The sequence below is a fragment of the Syngnathus acus genome, chromosome 10 (genome assembly GCF_901709675.1).
Source record: "Syngnathus acus chromosome 10, fSynAcu1.2, whole genome shotgun sequence".
Lineage (NCBI taxonomy): Eukaryota > Metazoa > Chordata > Actinopteri > Syngnathiformes > Syngnathidae > Syngnathus > Syngnathus acus.
Genome location: NC_051095.1, coordinates 8,979,198 through 8,996,960, shown reverse-complemented (window position 1 = coordinate 8,996,960; position 17,763 = coordinate 8,979,198). Strand labels below are relative to the sequence as shown.

Genomic DNA, 17,763 nt, shown 5'->3' with positions numbered 1-17,763 from the left:
TGGGTTTGTCATGGAAAATGTATTTTATTGTTGGCGTTAAAAAACAAACAAAAAAAGAATAATTAAATAATAAATACATTTTTTACAGATAGATGGTTTTAAGCTGTTACATCAAATTAACCAACCAATCACGTCGTTTTTCTTTGCACATGGTAATTGCATTTAAAAAAAGTATTTTCATATTGTAAATGGTTAAAATGTGTGATTATTAGCTACATTTTTATCTTTGTTTCCTGCTTTAATCTTTTGAAAAGTTGTTTCTTTTGTGTTTTGTGAGTTTCAAAACACTTTACACTTTTAAAAGGCGTAATAATGACTTATATGAGGGGTGTAATAACCAGCGTGCAGCATGATTGACAGCTCCTGCAGTAGCAAGAACAGCGCGTGTGTGCGTGCGTTTATACGTGAGCGTGTTAGTGCGCGTGTGCATGTAACAATGGAAAGTGACGGAGGCGGTGCGAGCGCGCTCAGCTCCGTCCAATAGGATTGTCGCTGGGAGGGAGCTTGCCCCGACTCCAGCTTTGTTCTAACTTTTTCTAGTGTGACTTTGCCGAGTAGCGGCGCAATGTTGAGTGCAAGCGCAAGTGGTCCGTTATTCTTTTCCCTCCAGGGCAGTGCGCCGCTCCTCGCTCCTCTGATCCACTTTTACGCACGGATACTTTGAGTGACATTTTGACGCGCCTTTTTGGAGGGGATAAACGTAAGAGGGAGGTGGGGAACTTTCTTGTATGTTGCAGGAATGCTTTTCACCATCCCGTGGATGTTGCATTGATGAGGAGCACACATCACTGCAGGAGTTGAGTGCTCAAAAGGACATCACCATTGAAAGTTAAGTTTCCACTTTCCTCGAGTTTGGATTATAATAATGGTCTAGTGTGGATGTTTCAAGCTGCACCGGGCTGGCTGACCTGACCATGGCGCGGCTTCACTCGCTCCTGCTGCTGCTGTGGACTCTGTCACGCTACTCGGCGTCCATGCAAGTCCGCCAAGAGTTTCGCGTGCTGGAGGAGCAGCCCGCGGGGACCTACGTGGGTCAGATAGAGACCCGCGCTGGTTTCACGTACCGCTTCAGCGAGAGCCACAGACTTTTCGCCATCAACGGCAGCACTGGGGTGATTTCCACTTCGTCGGTGGTGGACAGGGAGCTGCTGCAGAGCGATGTCATCAACGTGGTGGTGCTCTCCAGCCAGCCGACCTACCCCACGGAAGTCAGGATCGTGGTGTTGGATATTAACGACAACGCACCTGTGTTCCCGGACGCATCCATCATGGTGTCCTTCAAGGAGGATGCCAGCAGCGGGCGCCAGGTCATCCTTGACACAGCAACCGACTCTGACATTGGGAGTAATGGCGTGGACCACACCACTTATAGAATCGTGAAGGGCAACCAACAGAGGAAATTCCGCTTGGATATTACTGTCAATCCCAGTGGTGAGGGAGCATTCTTGCACCTGGTGTCGACAGGGGGCCTGGACCGGGAGCTCACACCCTCCTACCAGCTCCTGATCGAAGTGGAGGACAAGGGGGACCCTAAGAAATTTGGCTATCTCCAGGTGAATGTCACCATCCAGGATATTAACGACAACCCGCCTGTGTTTGAGCGTGAACAGTACCAAGCGAGTGTGTTTGAGGACGCCGCTGTCGGCTCCAGCGTCCTGCAGATCACTGCGTCCGATCAAGACGACGGGACCAATGCGGAGATCAGGTACTTCCTAGACGAGGGCACCCCCTTCCAAATCGACCCCAAAGATGGTACCGTTATCATAAGGCAAAGTTTGGATTACGAAAGTAAGAAGGAGTATTCGTTGACGATCCACGCGGTGGACAGTGGGGCGCCTTCGTTGTCTGGTAGGACGGAGGCCACCGTCAAATTGTTGGACGTGAACGATAATGATCCTGTGGTAAAATTCAGGTACTTCCCCACCACGTCCAAGTTTGCATCTGTCGATGAAAATGCACAAATTGGCACAGTTGTAGCGCTGCTCACAGTGTCCGATTCCGACTCCCCCGCTGCTAATGGAAACATCTCTGTGTCCATCCTAGGTGGTAATGAACAAAGGCACTTTGACGTGCACACGTCCCCTGTGCCTAATCTGAGTTTGATCAAAGTGGCCAGCGTGTTGGACAGGGAGCGAATTTCCTCGTACAACCTAACTGTGTCAGTGTCGGACAATGGCAAGCCGCTGGCGCGCTCATCTTTTGCTAGTCTTGTAATATTCGTCAATGACATCAATGACCACCCGCCGATATTCCAGGAGGCGCTGTACAGAGTTGATATCAGCGAAGATATCCCCAAAGGCAGCTACATAAAAGGGGTCTCTGCAACAGATGGCGACTCCGGGCAGAATGCCAACCTGCGCTACTCGCTGGTGTCTGGAAACGCTTTGGGCTGGTTCTCCATCAGCGAAAACAGCGGCCTTGTTACCAGCTCCGCTTTGTTGGATAGGGAAGTTGCATCCCAAGTTGTGCTTAACATTAGCGCCAAAGACCAGGGGCTGCAGCCCAGGATTTCCTACACTAAACTCATTGTGAGCATCACTGATGTGAATGATCAAGTGCCCACATTCACACAGAGTATGTATCACGTTTCCTTGGTGGAGCATGCCCCCGCTGGCACTGAGCTGCTCGTGCTTTCAGCCTCCGATGACGACCTGGGCGAGAACGGGACAGTCCGTTTCTCATTCGATAGCGAAACGGCACCTGGCATTCGCGAGCTGTTTCGCCTAGACGCCGCGTCGGGGCGTTTGAGCACAGCCGCAGAGCTAGACAGAGAGGATGAGGGCTCCTACTTGCTCCACATCCAAGCAGCAGACACAGGCACGCCCCCGTTGCACTCTGTTGGAAAAGTCAACATCACCCTGAGGGATATCAATGACAACAGGCCCGTTTTTTACCCTGTGCAGTATTTTGCAAATGTGAAAGAGAACGAGCCCCCGGGGACTTACGCCACTGTGGTTTCCGCCTCAGACCCTGACTTGGGAAACAACGGCACAGTTAAATACATCATAACGGCAGGCGACACCTCCAAATTTCACATTAACAGCAACACAGGTAAAATCACCACGCTGGCATCGTTGGATAGAGAAGTGAAAACCACTTATCAGCTGCAGGTGACGGCTGCAGATGGCGGTGGGCTGCTCTCGCACGCCCACGCTATTGTCACTGTGACTGTCATAGACACGCAAGATAATCCACCCATCTTTAGCCAGAGAGTTTACAGCTTTGTCATGTTTGAGAACGTGGGCACGGGAACTGTCATAGGGACTGTGTCGGCCACCACTCTAGATCTGAACTCTAATATTTCTTATCTTATCACCTCGGGGGACCAGAGGGGGCTTTTTGCCGTAAACGCAGCAGGTCAAATCACAGCATCCAGTCAGATAGATCGAGAAGAGCAAGGTTTCTATCACCTGAAGATCGTAGCCAGAGCAGGTGAGATCACCGGTGAAGCCTTTGTCAACATCACAGTTAAAGACTTGAATGATAATGCCCCCCACTTTATTCACTCTGTGGAGCATGTGAGCGCCGTGGAGAACTGGAGCACAGGTCACGTAATATTCCAAGCCAAGGCATCTGATCCGGATGAAGGTGCCAATGGTGTGGTGGTCTACAGCCTCAAGCAAAACCCCAGAGGTCTGTTTCACATTCACGAAAAGCATGGCCTCATCACCCTGACTGGACCTCTGGAGGTCACCACCTCGTCCTACGAGATCGAGGTCTTGGCGTCGGACACGGGGGTTCCCCGGCACACCTCCAGCTTGGTGCTCATGGTCAGCGTTTACGACGTCAACGACAACTCCCCTGTGTTCGGCCAGTTCTCCTACGACGTCGCCATCCTGGAGTCAGAGCCTGTCAACAGCCGCTTCTTCAAGGTGGAGGCCACCGACAAAGACTCGGGTCTCAACGGGGAGATCATGTACGACATCATTGGTGGCAACACAGGGGACGTCTTTGGCATTTTCCCAGATGGGCAACTGTACATTAAAGCAGAGCTGGATCGGGAGCTGCAGGACAGGTATAACTTAGTGCTTGTAGCGACAGACCGTGCCGTCGAACCCCTAAGTGCCACCGTCAATGTCAGCGTGACCCTAGACGACGTCAACGACAACCGTCCCCTGTTTAACAGCACCAATTACGTCTTTCACTTTGAGGAGGAGCAGGCGAGGGGCTCGCTGGTGGGCTTGGTCCACGCCGAGGATAAGGACTTTGGGCCAAACAGTGACATCAGATACTCGTTTGAGACTTCGCAGCCCAACTTCGAGCTGAACGCAATCACGGGGGAGTTGACGAGCACATTGCGATTGGACCGCGAGTCTCTCGTGAGACAACGAGGCGCCGCTGCCTTCAGCTTCGTTGTCATCTCGGCTGACCAGGGTCTCCCTAAACCCCTCAGAGACCAGGCCAAAGTTCAGGTTTACATACGAGACATCAATGACAACGCACCCAAGTTCACCAAAGACATTTACCAGGCCTCCATCTCTGAGTCGGCGCAGAACATGACCCAGCTGCTGCGCGTCTCAGCTTCTGATGTCGATGAAAACAACAATGGACTGGTCCATTATCACATCGCTGAGGGCAATGAAGAGGGACAGTTTTCCATTGATGGCAGCTCAGGACAAATCACGTTAGTTGGCAAGTTGGATTATGAATCGACAGCTTCCTATTCTCTGAAAATAATCGCTGTTGATGCTGGCGTCGTGCCCTTATCCTCTTCCTGTATGCTTAGCGTGAAAGTACTGGATGAGAACGACAACGCCCCAACTTTCCCCAAATCTTCACTGTCTGTGGACGTGCAGGAAAACATGAGGATCGGTGAGCTGGTGGCCTCAGTGACGGCAAGTGACGCTGACTCGGGCCCAAATGCCGATATAACGTACAGCATCACCGCCACAAACAACCACGGCACGTTCAGCATCAGTCCCAACACGGGCAGCATCTTCCTGTTCAAAAAGCTTGACTACGAAACGCAGTCGTTTTATAAGCTCAACGTCTCGGCCAGGGACAACGGCCGTCCCCAGCGCTCCTCTTCAGTTCCTGTGATCATTCATGTGAGGGATTTCAATGACAACCCCCCCATTTTTACCCCCGGGGACATCTTCAAATCCATCCCAGAGAATCTACCCATCTCGGCCTCGGTCATGACCATCACTGCTCACGATACGGATGCGGACATCAACGGACAGCTGGAGTACTCCATTGTTCAGCAGGTCCCAAGAGGAGGCCACTTCAGCATTGACCCAATCTCCGGTCTCATCTACACCACCAAGGAGGTGGATAGGGAGTTTTCAAACTTGTTCGAATTGACAGTGAAGGCCACTGACCAAGCTGTGCCATTTGAATACAGACGTTTTGCTCTTAAAAATGTCACAATATGGGTCACGGACATCAATGACAACATCCCCACTTTTGTGTCCCAGAATGCCCTGGTGGCTGAGCCTAACATTGTAATCGGCTCCATCCTGACAACAGTTGTGGCCTTTGACCCCGACGAGGGGGAAAACGGGGAAGTCGAGTACGAGCTGGTGGAGGGCGACTCGGACACGTTCATCATGGACCGCTACAGCGGCGACATCCGCCTTGCTTCGCAGCTTGTGCCCTCTCGCCTCGTGTACACACTCACCGTGTCGGCCACCGACCACGGCAGCGAGCGCAAGACCTCCAGGACCGACATGACTATCATCCTCCAGGGCCTGGATGGCCCCGTGTTCACACAGCCCAAGTACATCACCATCCTCAAGGAGGGCCAGCCACCCGGCACCAACGTCATTTCCCTGGACGCGGCCAGTCCGAGAGCTTCCGGCGGGAAAGTGGAGTACTTCATCGTGGCGGTGCGCAGCGGTGGGAAAGCCGCAGGACGCCTCTTCACCATCGGACGCTACACCGGAGTCATACAGACGGCGGCGGAGCTCGACAGGGAGAAGGGCTCTGACCTCTACTTGGTGGACGTGTACGCCATTGAGACGGACGCCAAGCAGCCCAGAACGCAGCGAGCCGAGGTGAGTACACCACAAGCATTTTTTTTATCAGCTCTATTTGTTGTGAGGGTTCATGAACTCATGCACTGCCATCTGTCTGACATATTAATGAGATCAAGACCCACACTGGACTCGGAGGAAGGCGACACACACACAGTCCAAGTCATACACACCAAAGAGGCCACTTAATGCATTTGTCCGCTCAATTATTCACATTCTACACGCAGCTTTTTGGTTAAATATACATTTTGTTGGTTGCCGTATAAGACGACCATGTACTCTGCCATCATTAGCAGTGTCACCTTGTTTCCAAATAGGGATATGACTGATGAAAAACAAGTCCCAGTCGAACAAGGGTGGGCAAACTTGTGCCACATTTTATTTTTAAAAAGGACAGTTCGGGCTAACTATTTCATGGTTGAGGTATAAAAGTAAAATGCCAATGTAATAATAATAATAGTAAATAAAACAATAATAATATTAAAAATAAAACTTTCACATTTTTTTTCATTTATTTAGTTGTAATAAATATACATCATAAATAAATGAATAATACATAAGTATATTTTATTGACCAATTTAAGGATAAATGGTAAAATGAACACAAAAGACTACATACGTAACTCTTAATGTAATTGCATGGTGTGTGTGTGTGTGTGTGTGTGTGTGTGTGTGTGTGTGTGTGTGTGTGTGTGTGTGTGTGTGTGTGTGTGTGCGCGTGTGTGCACACCAGTTCTACTTTTTAGCCTTGGGGTTGTTTTGGCACTGGGGGTGGTCCCGGCTGGTTTCGTGATATGACTGAGAAGTTCTCCACAGGCAATAAGTGACCATTAAAATTGGACAACCTCTTAAGCCTTGCTGAGACTGTGCCGAGGGCAGAGAGGGTGAAACCAAAGCTTTGGCCTGGTGTTTGTGTTCATGACGCACCTTTTTGAGGCAATTGTGCGTCAGAATGAGAGACGATATGAGACGATATGTTGTTGCAATGCTCTGTTTTGAATCATTGGTGATCAATCTAACAATGTGTTTATTATTGCGGTTGTAGTGTGACAGCTGGTTCTAATATTTACTGTATTTTGCGATATGAGGGCGGTCAAAATATTAGAAACAGCTGCTGGTATGATACAGACTTATTGTCAAACCATAACACCTCGGTTGTAGGTACTAATGTACCCAGCCTGGCATCCAAACAGTTGTAGTTGATGTCACAACAATTAGTGCTAGCATATTACAGGCTAGCATGCTAGCTAATCAGCCGATGTGAGGGTTTGTGGATCACTTGAAATGTACAATAAAAATGAGATAAAAGCATTAATATAGCTGTAATCCAGCCTTGGTTTGCTGAATGTTTTGCTTAGGCCAGTTCAGAAATATCAAGTGTTCCTTCCTTCCCTTCGCCCTAAGGCCTTCCCGCTTTGCACACTCTGGGCTCTTAATGAGACGTCATTCCCAGACTTTCAAATTGGAGGTGCTTGAACTTCATCACCCTTGCTCGGCACGCCGAGATGACTTTACCTTATCCCGGCTCATCTGACCACATTACGAGAAGCGTGAGATCCAATAAAATGTCCGAGTATGTAGTTCACATGTGGAAATGTGCTCTGATTTTTTTTTTTTTTGTCCCGCAGTTTTTTTTTTTTTTTTTTGCAGTGTAAACCGTCCTACTTAGAATAATGTTTTTCCAGTGCAAATGTTTATATGGCAGATACTTGCTAACAATTGGAGAGAGTGGTGGTTGTGAGTCGAGTTGAGGGGTGATGACCTTGTCGCATTTCCCTTCATTGATTGGTCACATAACGGGAAGTTGCTTGTAAACCTGCAGTCGAAACTTTCTTTTCTTATGTGTGTGCTCAGATTTGTCATTGTGGGTCCGTACATGACGTACTGAACAAATTGAAAAAAAGTTGGATGCAATGAGCGCTTGATTTACTTGCGCTATTTTTCCGAAGAATGGAATTCCATGTTGAATCCGAGTCTTTGTGCTGCTTCCTGGCAGGGCAGTTGCCTTCTTGGCTGTAATGTATCCATTGTTGCGGAATGCTTTGTCATAGTGTTACGAAGGATGTTTTTTTAAATTTGTTTTTATTTCGATCCAAGTCGACAGTCATCGCATCCAGAAATGCTGCGGTGGAAGGAATCGTGTCTTTTCGTTTGTTTGGATTTTGAACCTCCTCATAAAAATGAATGGAAATCATCCTTGCCATTTGTCATCTTCAAAGACATCAGTTAATTGCACAGTCAATATTTCAAAGGGGGACATACAGTATTGTGCGAAATGTATTGTATACAAATAGATGAGTCTCTGGAGTGCATTTCCAGCCATCAAGTGGGACAGGGAAAAAAAACCAAGTAAATCTTTTGTTTGCTGATTGTATCTGAAAATTGCTCTGGTAGTTTTGTTCGAGTGCATTTGATCTATGCAGTATGGCTGAGGAGGGATGAACATGTTTTGCTCTAGAGTGAATCTCAAGGAGTCTCTAATAGCACCGTAAAAAGTTGTCAAAGACTTCCTGTAACAATTTTGAAATTTGAACCTCCTACCAAAGTGATTTTTATCTACTGAACTTTAAACACAATAAAAAGTGAAGGTCTTGCAAAACACCAAGAACAAATCTAATCACATAATTTTTTGCGTAACTTTCCTTGTGAATTGATTCCCAGAATTTCAGTCATATTTTGAATGTTCTGACGTCGGGTCGACTTCTAATTTTAGTGTTGCAAAAAGCCAAAAATTAGGTTGCTCCTTTTGAACTGAGGTCTTGTATGGCATCATGAATCAAGCTCGTGCAAATATATCTTGCAACTTTAAAGGTGCATGATTTTCCCCAAAGAGGAAGAAGAGAGATAAATATCGGGTTATTTTCACTTCCTACTTTGTGCCACTTTGGCTGAAAAAGAACAAAGCAAAAAATAACCCTTATTTGACTGACTTTCAACTTTAAGCATTTCACCAAGTAGACAAGTGTTTAAAATGAGGGAAAATTTGACTATGTGGATCATTCCCAGAATTTTCCAGCATTCTGCGTATGCACTTTCATATCCTGACATTCAGGCCTTTCCAATTCCACTGCTACTGATGTTTTTTCCCCCCTAACTAAATCTCGATCAAGTGGCACATCAGCTCGTGTCCCTCCTGCTCTGTAAGTCATTGTTCGCCTCCAAAGTAAACACAGCCAGGCTTTCCTTTTTGCCTCTGTAGATAAACAATCCAGCAGCAGCAGCGGCATTTTATTTCTTTCCTTTGTTATGTTTTGGTCAGTGCCAGCAGCGTCTCGACTTGGCAGATCTATGAGTAAAAAGAACATAGATAGATGTGAACCTTTTGGATGGATGCTCAGGCCTGGGTTGGAGTTGTGAGCTTGAAGAGGCAAAGAAAAGACTCTTGGAGTTGTGGGTTTAAAGGGGAAAGGGTGTGTGTGTGTGTGTGTGTGTGTGTGTGTGTGTGTGTGTGTGTGCGTGTGTGTGTGTGTGCGTGTGCGTGTGAGGGAGGAGGTGGAGCGTGGCATGGAAACATTTTAGTGCCAGATGCAGACTGCGTTGCAAGGGATTGTGGGAAAAAAAGACAACGCTAGCTTGCTATTTTTGTGACATTATAGTCATTTTAATGCCTCTTTGCTTTGATGCTTAAATTCCTAGTATAGTGAAAAGAAATGTGACAAACCACAGAGAATATTGTTGCAGTCCAACCTTGCCAAATTTCAACGATTACAAAAATTGCTAAGCGTAAAGCGCAGCTTGTTGGAAAATTGCTGTGGACGTGTCCACTGAATGTGCTGAAATTATACCCAATTCAACTGTCAATCAAATACCAAAACTACAACCTGAAAAATGGATGCTACTTGGTAATATCAGTTTGCCGTGGAGCTTGCAGCAGCTAGCTGATTTACTAGAGTAGCGAACTTTATAAAAAAGTGTCGTCATACCCCGGCAATGATTGATTAAAAACATCCTACCTGCACGTTACCATTCCCGACTTCTCATAATCAAGTTGGCCGCGCTCGAGTGAAAGCGAAGCTTGGTAACTTTAAATTACTCTTCTTGTTCTGATTGCAGAAACAAAGAGAAAAATCTCCTCGCTTCTTTTTTGATCAGAGTGCAGACCACAAGAGAAAGAAAGAAAGAAAAAAAAACAAGGAACTCCCAGTGGAGATGAATTCTGTTTGTAAGAGGCAGGAACTTGCAGACTCTTTTACTGCCACTAAATGACGCGTGACAATCAAAAGTCACACAGGGAGAAAAATGCAGTGCTGCGCACGCATGTGTGTTATTTTAACCGCGGTTTAGCCCGCATTGACTCGGAGTGAGAAGCAGAGAGGCAACGAATTCAAACGTCACCTTGAATTCCACTCGGAATTGCTAGCCAAAGGAGCATTAGCGGCCAATCTCGATAATTATGTAATGTTGCCAACGGAAAGTTTTTTTTCTTAATTAAAACGGGTGAAATAAATTTAAAAAAAAATTTGATTTGGATAAAGAGGTACTAAATATTGTTTTGCATCCATTTATTGTTCCCAAAAAAAAGTCTTTTATTTTCCAGTTCACAAACGAAATGAGACCTCTTAATGAGACTTTCTTAATTGAGCTGTGCAGGTTGTGATTAAGAAGCAGTAAAAATATTTGAAATGATGTCTTTACTTCTATTTCTTTTGTCTTTCTGACAAAAAAAACTTGCATTTGAACACTCTGAGGGGTGTGTAGACATTTTAGATCCACCGCAAGTGCAAATTTTTAGCATGATTGGAAGGGCCAGTCCAGAATGTACTGTGACAGCAATAAAAAAAAATGCACGGCTTCTTAATTTTACATTTAATGACTGAGGCAGGCCATTAAAAAGTCACTTTTGCTAAATCCACCCCCCTTAAATAACAAGGAGTCATGTCATTGTTGTTTTTTTGCACGAGTTCAAGCCGTGGTCAAACGTGAGTGCCTTTCTGGCTGCGGTGGAACACGCGTGTTTATTCACATTTTACAGCCATTGTCTCATAAAATGGACGACCAGAGCCACTCCCCTTTACCGCGTTCATCCAACATGACCACCTAGCCGGACGCCACATGCCTCGCGACATCGGCATCCAGATTAATGCGTAAATTACACACACACATGCAGAAAACACGCTCCCAGTACTGCAATTAGACCGTGAATTACAGCGCAGGCCTGCGCAGTTTCTTCTCCTCCAGTTCGTCTTATACGAGCCTTCTGAGGGACATCGTGTTTTAGTTTGAACTGCACTTCCATTGGACAAAGAACACAAAAACGCTCCACTTAGTTTGCCATCAGCACTTTCCACAAAGAGAGTGAGGTCAAACAGTCATTTTTTAAAGTCGTAAAAAACAGTTCTCCACAAACTTATCATCCCCTGCATCTTCAATAACTGACTTGCTTTTTTATTGTCTGCCAACCCCCCACGTTGGATGATTGAAGCCGTCATGCCATTAATACAAATTAGTTGTTTATCATTATTTGATCTATTTAGTCATTTCTAAACAATATATATTTATTTTTCTATTTAAAAATTGCATTTTTTTTGCATTTTTCTTCCACGCAGCGACTTCCGTACCCATGTAACAATTCAAGTTCTAACTTTTTCAAAAAAAGAAATATTCATTTTTAGTTTATAATTATTGATAATGTAGGAGCCAGTTGGTAGCTGGGAGGCCACATAGCACTAGAGAAGATCGACTGGCACCACAGGAGTAAGAGTCCATGTTATTGTATCACCCTTCCTCCCTCCTTTCCTCTTGTTTTATGAGTTTTCCAGAAGGCCCCCCCCCCAAAAAAAAGCCCCCCCACCCCGCTAGTACTACTCGCTCTCTTATGATTTAGCATGCACACGCAACTTGTGCTTTGTTTTCTCCTGTGTTGTTGTCATGGTTTTACTTTTTTTCTTCTTCTTCTTCCAGCTGTTTTCAATTGAAAAATGGGGAATGCACTATATATACAAAAGTTTTGGGTCACTTACAACAGATAATCTGGAAATTATTAATATGGAAATACTGATCTTTCTGTCTGTCTATTTTTCTGTCTGTCAGACCCCCACCCCTCACTTCTCTCTATCTTGCTTCCTCTCTTGCCAGTCTTTTATTTATGTCATTCAGAATCTGTGAAAAGCTTCCCAAATGTCACAACCCGCCGTTACGCTGTAGGCAGTTTCGATTGTTAATGATACAGCAGCACATTTGCGTGAGCCAGCCAGTGTGGAAAGTGGAAACTGTAGAACCATTTAAGCAGAAATCGAGCTGTATCAAAGAAGCTGCTTTTTTTTTTTTTTTAAGTGGCTTCCAAGCCAGCCGCATTGAGATCAATCAGTCCAATCAGACATGTGTGAAACTTAAGATTCCGCTTGAACTTTTCCACGCGACACCCGCCGTTGACTTTGCACGAGGAGGCGGGTGCGATGGGCCTGGGGCTTCAACCGTGCCAGCTGTGCTCATATGGAACCAGTTTGATTTCCCGCCCCCAGCCCACACCAACCCTCGACCCCACACCCCCTCACGTCTGTCAAAATGTGCCGTCCGGCCTTTTCGCTATCTTGTGGTCTCGCAGCACACTCGGGATCGACGATCTCCCTGCTCGTTGCCCCCTTGAGGCGCGGGTGATTAAGGGGGCAAGCGTTGAAATATGAAGTGGGGCTGATGCTCCTCAAGCGCAGCGCACATCTGCAAATGTTTGGTGGCTTCGGTGCAACAATCCCAAGAATTTACACGCAATTGTTGACACTTTGTTGGAAATTCTTGCAATGTGCTCCTCTTCTCAGGGCAGAAGGGAATGCTAGGCCCCATTCACACTGTCTGTTAGAAATAAAAATTATTTTTATTTTAGAAACATTAACTTACCTTATAATTTCTGAAAGGGCACTTTTTGAAAAAAACCCAACCCTTTTTCTAAAGAAATGTATGGGTATTAACTATTTACAAATTTGTTTTGACACAAACGAATCCATAACATTTCTGACCTTATTTTTATGCGTTGGTGATTATAAAATTCCTACAAAATACAAATAAGCTTAGACAAAAAAACTGCATCTATATTTAAAATGTAAACAAAGAAACAAAAAGGGAAAATTTGGGATGAGGATGAAATGAGATCCTTGATGATAATAAAAGCTGATAATAAAAGCTCTCCGCTTGCAAATCATATGTTGGCTTCCCCTCATTAAAGTTGCTTATTTGACTAAATCAGATTCATATCATTCATTAGGCCATTGTTGATTTTGTTTGTTTGTTGTTATTTTGCTTTCCCCTCTCAGAAGCGTCTTTGATTCATTCTCGCAGCCAAATTAGTGGATTGGACAATTCCCAGGATGCTTCATTTGGGATGTATATGATTAGGACCCGCCTGAAAGATCAGAGGCGGTGTAGACACCAAAATAGCCCCCACCCATCCAACCACCCAACCTTGTTTGCCATCCTTTTCTCAGCCTCGTCCTATCTTTCTTGACTGTTATTAGTTCCGATCATAAGACCGACCCCCCTCGTGGACTTTGTGGAAATGAGGGCTTTCGAAATCTTTAGGGACGGTTGGAGCAGAGGGAGGAGACCCCCCTTTTGCTGAGACTCTATTTAGCAGAGATTACATCGTCAGCGGGTTGGCGGCTGTAAAATTTGCTGCAGAGGACTCAAAAGGGTCCTTTTCAAACCTCGCCATTGTGTGACAGGGATTATTCTTTGGGTTGTTATCCCATTACGTTGGAATAGTGGCGATTTTCTGCCGAGGAACTGTGTGCCAGAATGATTTGGAAAGGCTAGTTTTCTAGCATATCTTCACTTGACGCGCCTTTTGTCAAACAACGCAGGAGTTGATTTGTCAAAAGATACGACTGTATCAACTTCCTTTTCAGCACCAGTGCACCAGCAACAATGTGCTCCTGTTTTCAAGAAAATATATGTACAAACTATATTTATGTATAATATATATCCTCCCAAAAAAGATGAAAATTTAATTTTTCATGGTAGTATATTTATGAGAAGAAATTGGCATAAAAACATTTTCACAAAATATTTTTAACAACTATCAAGAAAAAGTCGTTCATATTTCTAGTACAATTAGTACATCTCGTACATACATCTGACATTTTCGCCAAAAATGAATAAAAGGAAATCAGCACTTTTTCTATTCTGGGTTCGTCTAATCTGCAGCCAGGCTTGAAAGAATGACTGTATTACGAGACGTTTCCACAAGAACTCAGCCCAATGCAAGATTCCTGGAATATTTATGATATTAATTTCTTCCCCGACGTCTCGCGCCTTTCTCGTTGTGCAACGTTAGACAGCAACAAGGCTTTTCAAAGTAATGCTCTTAACTAGTCATGTAGTTTCTTTTCCTTCTCTGTGCATTTTGCCCAAACACTAAGACCTTGTGTCTTTCACTTCTGATTAGTGACACTTTAATAAAGTCGTTTAAAGTTCAGTCGAGTGAATTTTCTACCTTTTCGAGTGTTTCTATGGACACGGGGGAAACGACCCGCATTCAGTCCAGCGCGCCATCTTTTAAATGCAAATGCTTTAAAAGTAACTGTGTGATTTCGTCTATGGGGGGTGGGGGGTGTCTGCCGACTTGGCGTGGAGACAGTGTTTTCCTTTTTAAATATAAAAGGCGAGCGCGGCTGTTTCTCTTTTCTTGCTGTCTTGATCTGACAGCAATTGACTGAGGCAGTCCTCTAGGCGTGACAAAAGCTTGGCAAAATCTTTACATTGCCTTTCCCTTTCCCGGACTTTTTCTTTCGATGGGCCAAGATGGACAAAGCCTGTCTTCTCTTCCACTTGATTGGGTCAGAAGGCGGGAGTTTAATGTTTAGTCCCAGCATTCCCAGCGTCAGCCCTTACGCTCCCGCCTCTTCGTGCCGTTCAGTAAAGGCCGGAAAAGCTATGTCGAATCGACCACAATCGCTTCATTAGAGATGGAATTTTAGACCAGGATATGGTGAAATGAGTTCTCCATTACCTTCGTTCCTGTAGCTGACTTCACGTTGGGCTTTTCTAAACAGCAAACTGAAAGACTCCAACCAAGCAGTACAAATCATTTCAATCAATTCCGCACAATCGTCAGAATTCGTAATGCTCGATTAACTGATTATTATGCCACATGATTTGGCATTTAAAAAAAAAAAAAGTCCTTAGTGATCTCATTAATTTTCATTTATGGGCAGAACTTTACTAATTCATACAAATCTATGAAAAAGAATGTGAGAGACAAGCCAGAAGAGTAGTTGGCAGTAAGTCACATGAAAGTCCCAATTAAGTCTTGAATCTCAACCTACAAGTTTGAGCCTTGGGTCTGCTAAATTTCAAATAAGTCAATCAAGACATTACTTGGTTTGCACGTCAAACTGTACGTCAAGTTTCCATCATAAAATATATTTGCAAGTTAGACAATATGCTCTCAGTACCTCTACTTTTTGCTGTAGTAGAGCATTACCAATCAGATCATTTTTAATGGTCTGAAACCAATTTTTTTTGTCTTAAATTTAACAGCTTAGTTAATGTTGAATCCGCATTTAGTAAGCTCAGCAATGAAGTTAACGTAGCTTGCCTATCCTTGCCGGAATTGTAATTGAAATGAACATGTCATATCTATTTGAAGATGTGACAAAATAACATTTCGAGTTTTAGCTGTCACCCTCTTTCCATGTTCATTGATTTGATGTTCCTGGGAAGGCTGATTGGGCTATTCAGGGTCTTGATAGGTGTTGTATTGACAGGAGGGGAAGAAGGGTCGGCTTGGGGGTGTGCACGCCGCCTTCATTGTGCCCTTCAGTGGAAAAACAAGAGCGCTCCTGGGAGACAAAGACGTGAAAAGGAACAGTAGCCCCTGTGTCCAACCCCCCACCTCCCACCCCGGCCACTGACTGCTGCTGCTGGGAGGCTTGCGTCCTCCATTGGGGTCTCAAGTGCAGTTCCCACCCTCTTTCAACCACAACCCCCCCCCCCCCCCCCTTTCCAACAATTCTCTTGCTGCTTTTTCATTCTGTCAAGTGGCAGCAGAGGTGTTGCCGTTTCATTCTCTGACCCTTCAAACAACAACCCCCCACGTCTCTGGGTCCCATCACCTCTGAGTGTGGCGCTTGTGTTTGTGCTCTTCATTTGGACATGAGTGCTCTTCACTTGTGTGTCAACATAAAGAGACTCACTAGTGACTACTAGTGGCTTTCGACTGTCCTGCCGCCATCAACTTGACATGATGTCAATTGGTTGATAGCTACAGTACACTCTTGCTCGCTACAGTTAACAAGGTCGAGATTCTGGATTCTAATCCAACGACTGTATGGATATTTGTATCCATACTCTGGCTTCCAAAATCCCTCGTGTTAGCTTCAGTGAAGACTAGAACGTCAGTGCAGATGCTTGTTTGTCTATATGTGCTCTGTGATTGACTGAGGACCAGTCTCTCACCCAAAGGCAGCCGTTATAGATTCCAGCAACGCCGGGATCCTAATTAGGATAATTGCCGTTGCAAATGGATGGATGGAAAAAGTCATCTGGTGGAAAAGATAAAATCCACCGTGCATGTATCCAATGAACTGAAAACTAGAGTAGTCATGCTTTTAGTTATCTGTTCTTTCCGACATGTCTCTCTGAAAAGGTTATCAAGCCTCTCTTATCGAGGCGCTTTCTTTGATCCTCGTTCGGTTTGCCTCTTGATAAGTATTGTACGTGGGCTGCATGTGGGGAGACTTTTAGTATGTTTAAAGGGCTGTTTTTGGTCGTATGCCACAAATAGTGACTTATACATTGATAAAGATTGCCAAAAATACATCAAAACCATGATTCAGCACCCTGAAAAGCATTAGTGCAGAACAGGCAGTCAGTCAAGCAAAGAATCTCAGGATAAAATCAATCTATGGTCTTGAGGACAGATTAAGGAGAAATAGAAATGATTTAGTTACAAAATGCAGGCCTTTCAGAGGGGGTTGAACAATGTAGGTTTTACCCAAGCCAGCCAAAAAATGTTTTCTCAAATAGTCACGCAAGTAGATGTCGTGGCCCAATTCGTAGCCTGGAGTTTGATTCCTTTCGAAACCAAAGAAAACTAGACTTTTGCCATAATCTTGTGCTGTAAACCAAAACAGCAGCAAGTAAACAGTCTTCCAGACAAATTTGTCTTTCTTACTTTTTCCAAACTCATCCTTAAGACGCGGGGGGGTTCAAGCCTTGTCGGTTTTACGACCAGCAAGAAGAATTACAACATCAGGGGCTGCACTTTAACCTACACCGACTTGCCGTCTAACCTTCTGAGAGCACGTTTTTGACCCTTAACCTTCGAGTTCTTTCCTCTAACCCAGGAAATTGCCGCCTCCACTAGGGTCTTCTCGCCGTTTGCCTGAGAGTCTCATAATGAGAGCACAATGAGAGTCAAATGCTCTTAAATCAAGGTTGTGAATCCCTTTTAGATGAATTTTTGGTTTTCAAGGCACTGGACCATTTCGGCTGTCTTCAAAGAGGTTCGGTTAGTGTCTCAATTGCCGCTCGCATTCTTTCTCTTGGTGACCTCAGTAAGTTGGCTTACTTTGCAGAGGGACTCCATCCTCATCCTGCAAGAAACCACCCCCCCTCCCCTCGTCCCGCCTTTCAGTCTAATGCTGCCTTCTTTTGAAGTGTGGATTTTCCGGAGAAGAAGTGCTCATTCGCCCCTCCCCGGCAACCCACACCAAAATCTTCTCATTGATGTATCAAGGCCCTTCGCTTTCGTACTGAGGGGGGATGCAGACCCTCGATTTTGGGACGTGAGCTCTTTATCGTAATATACTGTATCAGGGAGTGCTTCCCTCCTGGTATGTGGGGATTGAAAGGC

The 17,763-nt window shown here is 45.1% G+C and overlaps 1 protein-coding gene across 1 annotated transcript in view; it reads left to right on the top strand.

Annotated features, from left to right (window-relative positions):
• Nucleotides 1-489: 489 nt before the first annotated feature.
• Nucleotides 490-17,763, top strand: part of LOC119129374 (protocadherin Fat 4) — an 80,999-nt gene continuing 63,725 nt past the window's right edge. The window contains exon 1 of the mRNA XM_037262564.1: nt 490-5,996. Within this exon, the coding sequence (XP_037118459.1) occupies nt 915-5,996 (5,082 nt within the window). The 5' untranslated portion in view covers nt 490-914. The remainder of the gene's footprint in view (nt 5,997-17,763) is intronic.